The following is a 13,625-nucleotide window of genomic DNA, read 5'->3' on the forward strand; positions in this document are numbered from 1 at the left end:
TGGAATGCAGATAGGTACAGTATTTATCCAATAGAATCTAAAGCAGGACGAAAGATGAATATTCTCCCGCAGAACAGCGTGTATGTACTACTCCTTATTATGCCGATCCTGTGAAAGGTCTTCCGCCAATGGCACGACCCACATTCAGCACGACAGAAGTAAATGAGTGACTGTGGCCCTTCTTTGAGTCCAGGTCAGAGCCTGTGATGATGGGGACGGGTAAAGGTTGGGGTTTGGAGATTGGCAGGGAGGTCTAACCCCCATGCCCCCCCAGTGGGCGCTGCAGGTCTTGCCAGTCCTGGCCTCATCAGTGCCCGGCATCGACACAGCCACTAATTGGCGTATGACTAATTATGCCCCAATTCCAGTTGATTTTCTTTAATGAGACAGCTGGGTTAATTACGTAATCATATGATTACATTAGCCCCCTGGCCCCGAGAGAGGGAACAAGACGAGAGGAGAGAAGGAGGAACAAGACAAAATGAAGAGGAGAGAAGGAGGGAGAGAAAGGGAATGGATGAACGGAGTAAAAGGAGGTGGAAAGACAGAGGGAGAGTAGAGTTTGAGACCATACTGTATCCCAGGTAGAAATACCAGGCTGGAACCGTATGGTAGATACAGAGAAGAGATGAAAAAGATCCAGCTTCTAGCTTCCATTCCCATATCCACACACCTCACTAAGCTAGTCCTTCTGCCACATGGCCCAGTTAGGTTTTTAAAGCCCCTGACCAGCGCCTAAAGACTAGAGTGTAGCAAGTATCTATGGTACACTTCTCACAAATACCAGTTCCATTTAGAAAATGTACTCTCCTAGACATGATGACATCATTATTAGACAGACCTTCCTGAATGTTGAGCTAGATTGAGACAAATCTTTCATTTAGGTTACTTCCATATAGGTTAGGATGATGGCCTCTGATTATGTGCTCTTTCCATGAGACCACATAAAGAAAGGACTTTGGGCATCAGTGTGACCTACTGGAGTGTGACAGGAGAGAAGGTCAGGGTGTAAATCTTGGGTGGTGATGAGGACTGGACAACATCTAGCCTGTCAGGTCTGGTCCCAGCGCTTGGGCTACCGCTGCACAGCATGTGCGCATGCTTGCTGAGCCAAAAGACTGAGACCAGGCCAACGGCTTCAGCCACTACAGCCTGCTTGAGGACGAAGGGCTGAAGGCTTTAGAAGAGGACCAGCGGGCTGAAAGCTTTAGGAGATGACCAGAGAGGGCTGAGGTGGAGACACCTTCCACATTCCACCATCCAGCGTCTTCTGGATGACAGTTAGGGAAGACGTGTGTGAGGAAGGGGGGGGGTTGTCTTTGGGTGTGTTCAACAGTCAGTGTGTGAGTCAAAGAGTGTGATCACGGACACACACACACACACACAAACATCTATGAGATAATCAGTGAAGTAGTGATCACTCAAACTGAGGTATGTAGACATGAAGGCATGAATGGACAGGCTCCAGATTACACTGAGAATGCAAACACATTCCAACATTTCCCCACACAGACACACACTAAGACACACACTGTTTGTGTCTCACAGTGCTGGTATCTCCGCATGTACTAAGTGGTTCCCCAGACAGGCCAGCTTGCTCCTACAGGCCTGTGTGTGTGTCTGGAAGGTTCATAAGGAGGAAATGTGCTTCAGACAGACAATCACCCCCCAAAAAACGGTGTGTATTATATTTCATATTACAGCTCTTTAATATGTAGCCCCCTCTTTTTCAAGGGACCAAAGGTAATTGGACAATTTACTCAAAAGCTGTTTCATATACTGGTGTGGGCTATTCCTTCATTATTCTTTCATCAATTAAGCAGGGAAAAAGGTCTGAAAAAGGATTTGATTCCAGGTGTGGCATTCGCATTTGGAAGCTTTTGCTGCGAACCCACAACATGCAGTCAAAGGAGCTCTCAATGCAAGTGAAACAGGCCATCCCCTTAGGCTGCAAAAACAAATGATCAGAGAGATAGCAGAAACATTAGGAGTGGCCAAATCAACTGTTTGTTACATTCTGAGAAAAAAAGAGAACGCACTGGAGAGAGCTCTGCAAAATAAAAAAAGGCCTGGACGTCCACAGAAGACAACAGTGGTGGATGATCGTAGGATCCTTTCATGGTAAAGAAAAACCCAGTGGTACTGGGTCACAAGTGTTTATTGATGATGTGACAGAAGAAAGAAGCAGCAAGATTAATTCTGAAGTGTAAAGTGATATATTGTCTGCTCAGATTCAGCCAAATTCAGCAAAGTTGACTCCATGGATCAGAAACTCATTGATTATTTATACACAGACACTAATTGCAATTTAAAAAGCCACGGTGTGGAAAATTCAACTTAAATTTCCATTTTCACCTGTGTGTGTCACCTTGTGTGTCTGTAACAAGGCCAAAAATTCAAGGTTATGTAAACTTTTGATCAGGGCCATTTGGGTGATTTCTGTTATCACTGATTTAAAAAGGAGCCAAGAAACTGTGATCATATGATCACTATCCTTAAATAAAAGACCGTCTTTTGCATGATCAGTCACACACACGAGCCAGCTCAGAAAGCCCCGCCGGTGACAGACAAAAAAACAGTCTGACCTCCTGTTGACTGTCTGTTTCCACTATTAGTCAGCCTCATCCTCCTTTGCTGAAGTTATCTGGAACAAGCCGTGTCCAGGAGACCTCCATGGACAACAATCCAGGTGTTAATAGTGACTCTGACCCGGTCCAAAACATCAATCACATCTCCCATCCTCTCCAGTGACCCCCACCACTGGGCACTCACAGGGCTTGTGGAGACACAGACTGACTGAGGAATGTCAGGAGAAGTCATCAGGAGTGTGTGTGTGTGTGTGTGTGTGTGTGTGTGGTGGCAGAGGCATGTGCCAATGTGTTTCCAGATTCTGGTGCCGTGTTGCAGCCTGTGCTGCACACTCAGTATGGCCTACCTGGGATATCGATTAACCTCACTCAGTATGACCTACCTGGGATATCGATTAACCTCACTCAGTATGACCTACCTGGGATATCGATTAACCTCACTCAGTATGACCTACCTGGGATATCGATTAACCTCACTCAGTATGACCTACCTGGGATATCGATTAACCTCACTCAGTATGGCCTACCTGGGATATCGATTAACCTCACTCAGTATGACCTACCTGGGATATCGATTAACCTCACTCAGTATGACCTACCTGGGATATCGATTAACCTCACTCAGTATGACCTACCTGGGATATCGATTAACCTCACTCAGTATGACCTACCTGGGATATCGATTAACCTCACTCGGTATGGCCTACCTGGGATATCGATTAACCACACTCGGTATGACCTACCTGGGATATCGATTAACCACACTCGGTATGACCTACCTGGGATATCGATTAACCACACTCAGTATGGCCTACCTGGGATATCGATTAACCACACTCAGTATGACCTACCTGGGATATCGATTAACCTCACTCAGTATGGCCTACCTGGGATATCGATTAACCTCACTCAGTATGACCTACCTGGGATATCGATTAACCACACTCAGTATGGCCTACCTGGGATATCGATTAACCTCACTCAGTATGACCTACCTGGGATATCGATTAACCTCACTCAGTATGACCTACCTGGGATATCGATTAACCTCACTCAGTATGACCTACCTGGGATATCGATTAACCTCACTCAGTATGACCTACTTGGGATATCGATTAACCACACTCAGTATGACCTACCTGGGATATCGATTAACCTCACTCAGTATGACCTACTTGGGATATCGATTAACCACACTCAGTATGGCCTACCTGGGATATCGATTAACCACACTCAGTATGGCCTACCTGGGATATCGATTAACCTCACTCAGTATGACCTACCTGGGATATCGATTAACCTCACTCAGTATGACCTACCTGGGATATCGATTAACCTCTTGTAGACGTTGAGGAAAGCAGCCTCTGATTCCTTACTTCGCCTGCTGACAGCGTCGATCTGGAGGAAGAGATAGGGCTGATTAGACCACAGATGGAAAGAAGGGCAGGTCAAGAGGAGACAACAACGTATATATTCAAAGAACACCGAACCAATCACATCAGTCAATTGAAACAACAAAGGAAACCTGGGACAGAACTGATTTTAGAGCCTTGAGCCGGGAACTGAAACCAAGCAGACAAGGTAAAAAAAATGATCTTACTGTGCCTTTGAACAAGGCACTAAACCCAAATAGGTATTGTGACCCTCTGTAAAACAGCATCTGTTAATGACTAAAATATAAATGATTTTGGAGACATCAGGGACATACAGTATATAATGGATGAGTGTTACTGGGCTTATACACAACAAACCCAGACGTATGGAACTGCTATATATGATCCCCTGAAGGCAGGGGATCATGCTCTGCTTCAGCATGAATCCCTCCTGCATGTCGCTCATTGGAGCAGAGATGCTGGTCTTCTACCTGTCCCCTCGGGCCAATCTACCTGGGATATCGATTAACCTCACTCAGTACGGGAGTCACTACCCTTGTGCGGACTCTGGTAAGACCACATTTCCGCAGAGGAGGAGCTATGGTAATCTCAGTTATCTGGATTGTTCAAAGGGTCAGTGCTGACTGTGGATACGATCCCTATCAAAATGGCCTTGGTAAATGTGCACTTTAGAACAAAACGTTCATTTAAAATTATTTATTTTCATGCAATCTGGAGGGCAATCTAAGCCCTCTTTCTGAGCTCTCCTTCAGGGACAGTGACTTTTTTAGTTCGCTACATTTGGGCACATAATCACCCCAGTGCTAGGCAATTTTCTGATGCCTTCGTAGCTTCTCCGTTTACTAGCCTTACAGCTACAACCTCCTCCTCTCTGGGTACAGAAGAGCTAGTTACTCTGCTTAATACCACCGTGACAAACATTCTTGATACTGTTTCCCGACTCAAACTCAAGCGGCCCAAAGTCAAAGCTCTACCGTGGATTAATAGTAAGACTTGTGCCCTTTGACAATAGTGTTGGAAAGCAGAGAAAAAAATGGAAAAAAGAAAAGCTGCAAGTGTCCAATGAAATACAGAGAGAGGTTTGCATCCTACCAACATCTTGTCAAAGCATATAAAGCAAATAATTGTTCAGATATTATAGCTAAAAATGCAAAAGGACCCAGAATCTTGTTTAGTGCAATAAACACTGCACTAAACCATGTTACTGTACAACCTGATGTTACTTTTGAATTTTTTTTTTTGAGTTTCTTGATCAACAAGGTCTCCTTACGCTGTATTCACTCTTCCAGGCCTCTTAGAGGGTCAAATCAGTTCCTTGTAGCCATTCCACCATCTCAGATCAAAACAAAAGGTGATGGTGCCTTTTCAGGTGTGGCCCCTAGACTGTGGAATAAACAGCCCACTGTTATCAGGTCATCCACCACCACGAGACATTTAAGTCCCGTCTTTAACTTTCTTGTTTCTATTTCTTGTTGTATGTTTTGATAGACTGCATAACTTTGTACAGCACTTTGTTCAGCACTGGTTGTTTTTAAATGTGCTTTACGAAATAAAATGACTTGACTCCTTGTACTCCAATGTCTTTGTTACAATAAGAGTTCATCTCACACTTTCTGTGACGGTGCATGTTTCGGATATGACCTTCCCCAACTCATAAAAAACTACCGAAGTCAAGAGAAATGTTTACAAACTAAAAATTACAAAAATGAAATAAATAAGCCTTTGCTGCTAACAAAGCCAGGCGTCATTCAGTTTGAATTCCATCACTGAGTTACGATTACTCAGTTTCTTACCAGTTTTCTTTTTTTTACATATTTCATCAAATTACCCTCAATTTATATTTATATATTGTTATTACAGTAAAATAAATTTTAAATACATTTAAAAAAGAAATTTTTCTTATCATAATTTTTCATCTTATTCAGGGAAATAAACAAGTCAGCGCATAACGAGAAAGAAACCAGGCGTCGCAAGCTTCGAGGAACCAATTGGAAGAGTGGGTGTTCTATATGGGCAGACGTTCCCTGGGCGGAAACTTCCTTGACGCGGCCCACAGACAGACCCTTCTCACACTACCACCAGCGCCACTGATGGACTGGAAATGGTAACAACTTGAACGTGATGCTTCTGTGTGGCATCACCTCTTTTAACAATACTCTGTAAGCTTTTGGGAACTGAAGAGACCATTTGCTGTAGTTTTGAAAGTGAAATGTATTCCAATTTTTGCTTGATATAGGATTTCAGCTGCTCAACAGTTTGGGGTCTCCTTGCTGCTGTTATAATATATTTGGAAACAGGGTTGGTCAAAACCCCACTCTAACTGGCTTGGGTTTCTAAACGCCAATGGGAAAGTCTTCCCATCGGCTTAGCTGTGTCAGTGAATGATTGACAGCAGGCTCTAACTCCCACCCATTGTGGGGTTGAGGCCTTCATGTGCGGCTTTTGTTGTGGCTTCACCAAGCAGGCCCAAGCAATGTGTATGTGTGTGTATAACCAAACCCTCTTTGTATAGGGGTGTGTGTGTGTGTGTGTGTGTGTGTGTGTGGTGTCTCCTGCCTCCTGAGAGCTCCGTTCAGACTGTAGCCTGACTGCTGACTGTGCATTTCTCCACTGCTCTGGGAGCGTCAGCAGCCAGCCAGCCAGCCAGCCCTGGCATCGCCACTGAACTGGGCCAAAGCCAGCTAACTGGGTCATCCCTGGGTGGAGGAGGGGGGAGTACAGAGCCACTGTATGGACCGAAGCACCCTGCTAGTGTCAGTCAGCCACCATCCAGTGACTGAAAGCGCACACAGGCCGCACGCACGTGCACACATACCTCCCCCCGGCATGTCCGGTTTCCTTCCTGACCCATAGGGTGGCAGTGTTTGCTCAACCTCCCTAAGATGGGACTGGATTACTGCAAGTCAGCAACTCCGACCCATCGAAATAGAAAGTGTCCAGGGCTATTGTGTTTACGGACACCGCACAGGAGGCTCCAAAAACGACAGCCAATAGGAAGTGTATGTTGACCGTCTCCTGCCCAGACTCCGTTAGCGGTCTGGATTCATGCAGCGAGGCAGACAGTTGCCGCTGACCAAAAATGGCAGTGAGTTCCAGTCACTTCACCATCATTCGGGAAAAGAAAAATGAAACATTTCAAGGTCCCTCTTGGCCGCCTTTCATTCTCTCTCTTTGATTGTATTTGATTCTCCCTCTCTCGTTCTCTCCCCCTCCTCTCGCCCCCCCCCCCTCGTTCTCTCCCCCCCCTCTCATTCTCTCCCCCCCCTCTCATTCTCTCTCCCCCTCTCTCGTTCTCTCCCCCTCTCTCGTTCTCTCCCCCTCTCTCGTTCTCTCCCCCTCATTCGTTCTCTCCCCCTCATTCGTTCTCTCCCCCTCATTCGTTCTCTCTCCCTCATTCGTTCTCTCTGCCTCCCTCATTCGTTCTCTCTCCCTCCCCCCCCCCCCCGTTCTCCCCCCCCCCCCCCGTTCTCCCCCCCCTCTCGTTCTCTCCCCCTCCCTCATTCGTTCTCTCTCCCTCCCTCATTCGTTCTCTCTCCCTCCCTCATTCGTTCTCTCTCCCTCCCTCATTCGTTCTCTCTCCCTCCCTCATTCGTTCTCTCTCCCTCCCTCATTCGTTCTCTCTCCCTCCCTCACTCGTTCTCTCTCCCTCCCTCACTCGTTCTCTCTCCCTCCCTCACTCGTTCTCCCTCCCTCCCTCACTCGTTCTCCCTCCCTCCCTCACTCGTTCTCCCTCCCTCATTCGTTCTCTCTCCCTCATTCGTTCTCTCTCCCTCATTCGTTCTCTCTCCCTCATTCGTTCTCTCTCCCTCATTCGTTCTCTCTCTCATAGACGAAGCAATTAAAGTTCCCAGCTGACTAGGAAAACAGATCCGCCAGACATCTTGTCAGGAACAAAAGTCAATTGGTTTAAAAGGCTGTTTCCCTCTCCTGGTTTCTGAAGGGGAAGAGGGAAGTGGGACGGAGAGTGACGGGGGGATGCTAAGGTAACAGAAGGGATGCATGTGTGAGGGGCCTGCGTGACTGTGTGACCAGGGCTCAGTGCAGATTATCGGCCTCTCTCCGCTGCAGTCCAACATACTGATAGGGACGGACATCTGGCAACACCAGGCAACCTCAGACACACATACACACACACACACACACCAGCCGTGTGGACCTCAGGCACACATGTAAAAACACACACACAGACATGTGGATCTCAGACACACACACACCAGCCGTGTGGACCTCAGACACACACACACACGCCAGCCATGCGGACTTCAGACACTCAAGTGTAAAAACACACACACATACAGAAGAGGTTGAATCCTAGTATGTGTGAAGACCACAGCTGACCAGCTAACAGGTATATAATGACACCCTCTAATCAATCACCTGGACACTGAGGTGAGGGCACAACCTAAAAATAGACTGTGGTTGCTAGCCTAATGACGCTGGTGGAGCATAGATGAAACACAAGCAAGGCTTTGGCACTGGCTGGGGACCAGGGGACACTGGTGACCTGTCTGTCATAGGGGCAGTGGACACCATTGACCGGGGAGTATCGGGTGCCTGGCTTAACACAGTCATTAAAGAGCACCAAGGACTATCGGGATAAACCATCTAACTGTTTTAAATGTGCCAGCGAGAACAAGAGAGACGTGGACAGAGAGGGAAAAGTGAGTTGGGAGAGAGAGAGTGTTTCTTTTGGGGCTGGCTATGAGGGATTACGGGCTTTGCAGCTTTCTTTGCAGCAGGTCATTTGAGTATGGGAGGAGGGTGGTTGGGCACCACCGGATGACATCACCACCGTAGACATGGAGTGGGCACCACTATTGACATCACCAATGTCGACATGGATTGGGCACCACCAGTGACATCACCACTATCAACATGGATTGGGCACCACCGGATGACATCATCTCTATAAGACACTTCAGCAATCTCAACACTGTGCAATCTGCCAACCTTTCCCAGCCTTCTCGCTAGGCACCCAGTGCCATTACCACAAGACAAACGTCCAAAATTACACCGCAATTATGAAAAATCACTAGTGAATTACATGCATTTGTCCTGATCCTATGCCACTTTGTACAAATCTCTGTGCCACAGCAATCATGTCTCCTGAAGGTCTCTCTGTACAGCCAATCATGTCTCCTGAAGGTCTCTCTGTACAGCCAATCAAACAGATTTCTGTAGTGCATAGTTGCCTGACTAGGTTTAGTGGGGGTTGAATGTGTCACACTGATTCCTTGTGCCTTTAAATAAAAGAACAGCCTACAATGCTTACTAAACATTTACTCACATTTAAATCTCGTTCCCTGATTTATTTCCATGTCACTGCCACTGTGTGACTGAATGCAAGTTCTTCCCTTTTCATTTAGTGTGACAGTTTGTCATCAAGCTACAGTGGCTCAGGCAGGAACATGCATCTGGGATTGACTTAACGGTGTCTGGAAGAAGCAGAGATGGTCCGGGGAGAGTCTAGGAACACTCTGGTGGCGTCGCATGACATGCATGTGTCACACTTCATATTCCATACAAGGACTCTTTCCCTTGGCAATAGTAGGGACAGAACACCAAGGGAAGACAGGAAGGAACGTGCGCTAGCTGAGTTGACCTCAGCTCTTGGGGGGGGTAGGTACAGTAAAGGTCCACATTCTCCACAAAAGGGGGTGCCATTGAGCTGGCCTCTTAGTGGACTACCCATAGAAAAGAATGGATGCATTTAGTGGCCAAAGGGTTGTTTAAGCATGGACATCGCTATTGATGGCTTCTACCACTTTAATGTAGTCAACCTAGTGTGACTTCCAGCTGCATTGCCCCTAAATGCTGAGTCATCCTGACGACCCAGTTGGACTCAGATATCCGCCAATCCCAGCACCCAGAGTCCCCGACTGTTCCATGTATTTGATCTGTTCCAAAGCTGGCACACCTGATTGGACAGCTAATCATCTAACCCTTGACAGGGGAATCAGAAGTGCCTATTCAGGACTACAATGCCATTGGGAAATGTCTGGGGGTCTCTGGGGCGAGGGCTGAACGCTAAGACGCTATAATGACAGAGGATCTCAATGGGAAATGTACTGGGACGCGTCGTACTCGGTGTCTCCACATGGGCCTGTGGGCGCCGCGTGCTGAGCTCTGCTCCCCATTGTGTTCTCATTTCCTGACAGGAAAAGAAGTGCTCGCTCATTTCACAAATGAAAAAAGAGAAACAGCTCAAAGAGACGTGTCTGCCTGGCTCGGCCCCTCTCCCTCACCCTTGAGGCCTTCCAGAAGTCCTGGACAATCTCAGATTTTTCTAATGCACTGCACGTCATACTCTGCATTGTGTATAAGGAAGAGGCAGCAGAAACTGTGACCTTTTTATTTTCCATCTGAAATGTTTTTGGACTGTATCCTGTGTATTTGAGAATCAGCTACTTTCAATTGGGATTCCTTTTGACATTTGTTTTGGCCCCTTCTTAAGCAGTCAACACCGCTGCTTTCAGAAAAGAGGTTTCAAATATCTAGAGAAGCGTTAGGTCTCACCCAAATCAAATGAAATGCCAGGAGCTTTGTTAACAACAGGTGTCGACGAACAGTGGAATGCTTACTTACATCAGTACAGTGTTAGAGATCACCTGGCTGATAGTGGAAAAAAGCAAAATCCCCAAAGACCCATGAAAAGTTGGGACTTTGTAAAGGTCAGGGACTTTGTGTTATTCACTGAGAACTATGCGCCATGTGACAGGAAGAGGTGTTGGGAATGTTTAAACCTGGGCTGATTTAAACAGGGGCAATTACCTCTATCAATAATAGGCCTGAGGGCTCTCAGGAATCCCATGCACCAACCACAATGAACGCTAATGGGCCAGACAGAAGCTACGATACCATTCACCACTGACTGAGAGGTGCGCAGGGAGCTGTCTTTCCAGACCCTTTAACTTCATGAAAGTTACATGGCACTCCTTGCTGCTGAATTATAAAGAAATGCTTTTAGTCACTAAAGCAGTCTCTTTATTGGGAGGTGTTGGCGACAGCCATTTTGAGATGGTTGAGGGTGACAGACATTTGAAGCACATCTTTAAAAGTAGCTGGTGTTACTCCACCTCCTCCTCTTACTAAATCCCATGTGCACTCTTGTTTCTTATTGGGGATTTCCTGTCCAGTGGTCTATATATAGGCCCTCATAGCACAGCAGAGCCAGGCTGATAACAACCACTGACCAATTACTGAGTCACGGCACGCAGTAGCAACTAGAAGTTTTATTTAGCAGCCATTAAGAGGGAGGCCACATTCTTGGGCCTCTTAGTGAGAGAGTGGTCTTTGTTTTAGGGGATCCAGAGCACTTAACTAAATAATACTTTAAGAGGCGACAGGAATAGGAATATAATGAAGTAGTGGTGACTAATTATGGATGGGGATCTGTATCAGGCTGGGTGGAATGTGCCAATACATACAGTATGTGTTCGTGAAGCGTGGTAGAGAATGTAGGGAGACGCTGGGTTCGTCAAAAGTGAACAAAACCATTATTTGGTACAGCTTGATTCAAGACACAATCCCACGATTACAATGAACAGTGTGTGTTTCACTGAATTTCTTTAATAATCATTTGAACAGAGGAAAATTACCCTAACGATATACATTAACTTTAAAAAGGATTGTCCTTGTTTTCCCCTTTTCCAATCTTGCTAACAGAAAAAGACTGATACATTGTAATTCACAAATTGACAGGGGACAACATGAAATGGAACAATTAAATAGTTTGCATATGTCATTCCTGTTTGGCCTGGAGTTGTGTGTGTACCACATAATGAAACACACATTCTTTTGTTGCATAGACTGTTGTTTGGCTTAATAATATCAATAGCTGCACAATGTTGCACATCATAACAAAATTAAAAATGAATTGATAGAGAAAGCAGGCAAATGTGCAGTCGGCAAACCAAGGCAAGCCTCCTGAAACGAAGGAATCTTCCTTTTGGACGCTGCCACTTTTCGACAACTGAAGCTCCTCAGGCAAACATAAAAAGTGACTTGTTTGCCTGTCCGTTCGTCTAACTGATTTGTAGAATGTAAATGAAAGTGTCCTGTGACAAAAATACGAAATGTGAATTGACTACGCAAACTCAGTCTGTGCCCCAGTCAGTTGAGAAAGGAGGCAGTCAGGCAGCAGAGGCCCTCTGAGGAATCAGACTGGGCCTGTTTAGAGGCTCTCCATAAAGCCCTCACATCGCTAAGCCCTTATTTACTGCAGGAGTGGCACTCATGGTGGGGGAATTAAGAGCTGGCGCCAGAAACACAGCTTTCACTCCCACACCACTCCTCCCCCCTGTGCCTCAAGTCTCACAGCTCACATTATCATTAAAGTGGCCTAAATCAATGGTGAAGTTACCATACTTTCAGAGCGACACGAGGGGCGCTCTCTGGACAAAATGTTAAACAGGCAAGCCCGCTCTTCCCTGTGGCTGGCCGAGGCCGTCAGCCCTCATTGTCAGGGTCAGGGTTTAAACTCAGGCAAAGTGGGCATTGCGCCCCCACTACCCACCCTTCACCAGACTTGGGGGTTAAAGTGCTATTGCCAATAGCAGTCCGTCCCCGCTCCCACCCGCGAATCACCCCCTGGTCTGAACTGGCTCATTTTCCACACCCCCATGTTCATATTTCTGAGGCAATGACAGCACACTGTGTCAAACACAGACGCAGTACAAGAGACGAAAATCGGCAACACGTTTCCCCCAATAGGCAAGGAATTATTTAGGCCAATTGTATTCATTTTAGCAGATATCAAGAGGAACTTTGCATCAGATGATGTGACACGTTGCCACAAAGGGGGAGGTGGGGCTGGTGAGTTATGAAACGTAGAAAGGCCTATCTGCCTGGAGTTTAACACTGCAGCTCTGATCAAGAGCAGTTTGGCTGGAATCTTTTAAGGGGATGCAATTTAAACATGTCTGGGAGCTAGAGAGACTCATAAAAGGACACAAATAATGGACTCCCCTGGCGAGGGCTCAACAGGGGTAGGGAAGACTCCTCCAGCAACAGAACAGAAAGCCAGCCAGCAGCAGTCTGGCCAGGCAGAGACAGCACATGTCAGCTTTTATGGGGTGCGTCAGGGGGCCACTGTCTCCCAGCAAAAACAAAATGGCTGACCATCCCGAAAAAACCTACGTTGTACTGTAGGGCTCATCCTTAATGGATAAAGGAAAGCTAGCCATAAAACGTTCAAATGTTTTAAATGGCACTCACCTCTGCTTGGAAGCCCTTTAGCAACGGAGCTACCTGCTTTCGCAGATCCTGAAACACAAAAAGGGGGAAACCAATTAGCATCTCATAACAATGCTACCTCATAGGAAAGCAAAACATTTCTCATATGATGAAATTTGACACATCCTGTATTTTCATAGCCTTTAACACCTCAGTCATTGGCTTTTATCTCCACAGTACCGGGCAGAAACATCTTACAAACTAACCACATGTTTCGTTTGGAAAAGCCAAACCCCATTTTCACTACGTTCTCTCTTCGAGGCAAAATCCCTGTTGTCAAGTCTGATGGATGAGGCAGAGTGTTGCCTTTTGTTCACAGATACGGAGCACAGAAATACGTTAAACATATGAAAATGGGGATCCTGATTTGTCCAAACTCTCCCTGAGGGAAGGTTTGTTCTCTGGGAAA

The 13,625-nt window shown here is 46.3% G+C and overlaps 1 protein-coding gene across 6 annotated transcripts in view; it reads right to left on the minus strand.

The window, feature by feature from the left end:
* The window catches only part of cux1a (cut-like homeobox 1a), a 166,418-nt gene that overhangs the window by 70,907 nt on the left and 81,886 nt on the right, over positions 1–13,625 (minus strand). For all 6 annotated transcript variants that reach the window (XM_010870925.5, XM_020048296.3, XM_034293340.1 and 3 more), the window contains exons 3-4: positions 13,199–13,246; positions 3,908–3,986 (exon numbers count right to left, since the gene is read on the minus strand). In XM_010870925.5, coding sequence (XP_010869227.2) covers positions 3,908–3,986; positions 13,199–13,246 — 127 coding nt within the window. The remainder of the gene's footprint in view (positions 1–3,907; positions 3,987–13,198; positions 13,247–13,625) is intronic.

The sequence above is a fragment of the Esox lucius genome, chromosome 7 (genome assembly GCF_011004845.1).
Source record: "Esox lucius isolate fEsoLuc1 chromosome 7, fEsoLuc1.pri, whole genome shotgun sequence".
Classification (NCBI taxonomy): domain Eukaryota; kingdom Metazoa; phylum Chordata; class Actinopteri; order Esociformes; family Esocidae; genus Esox; species Esox lucius.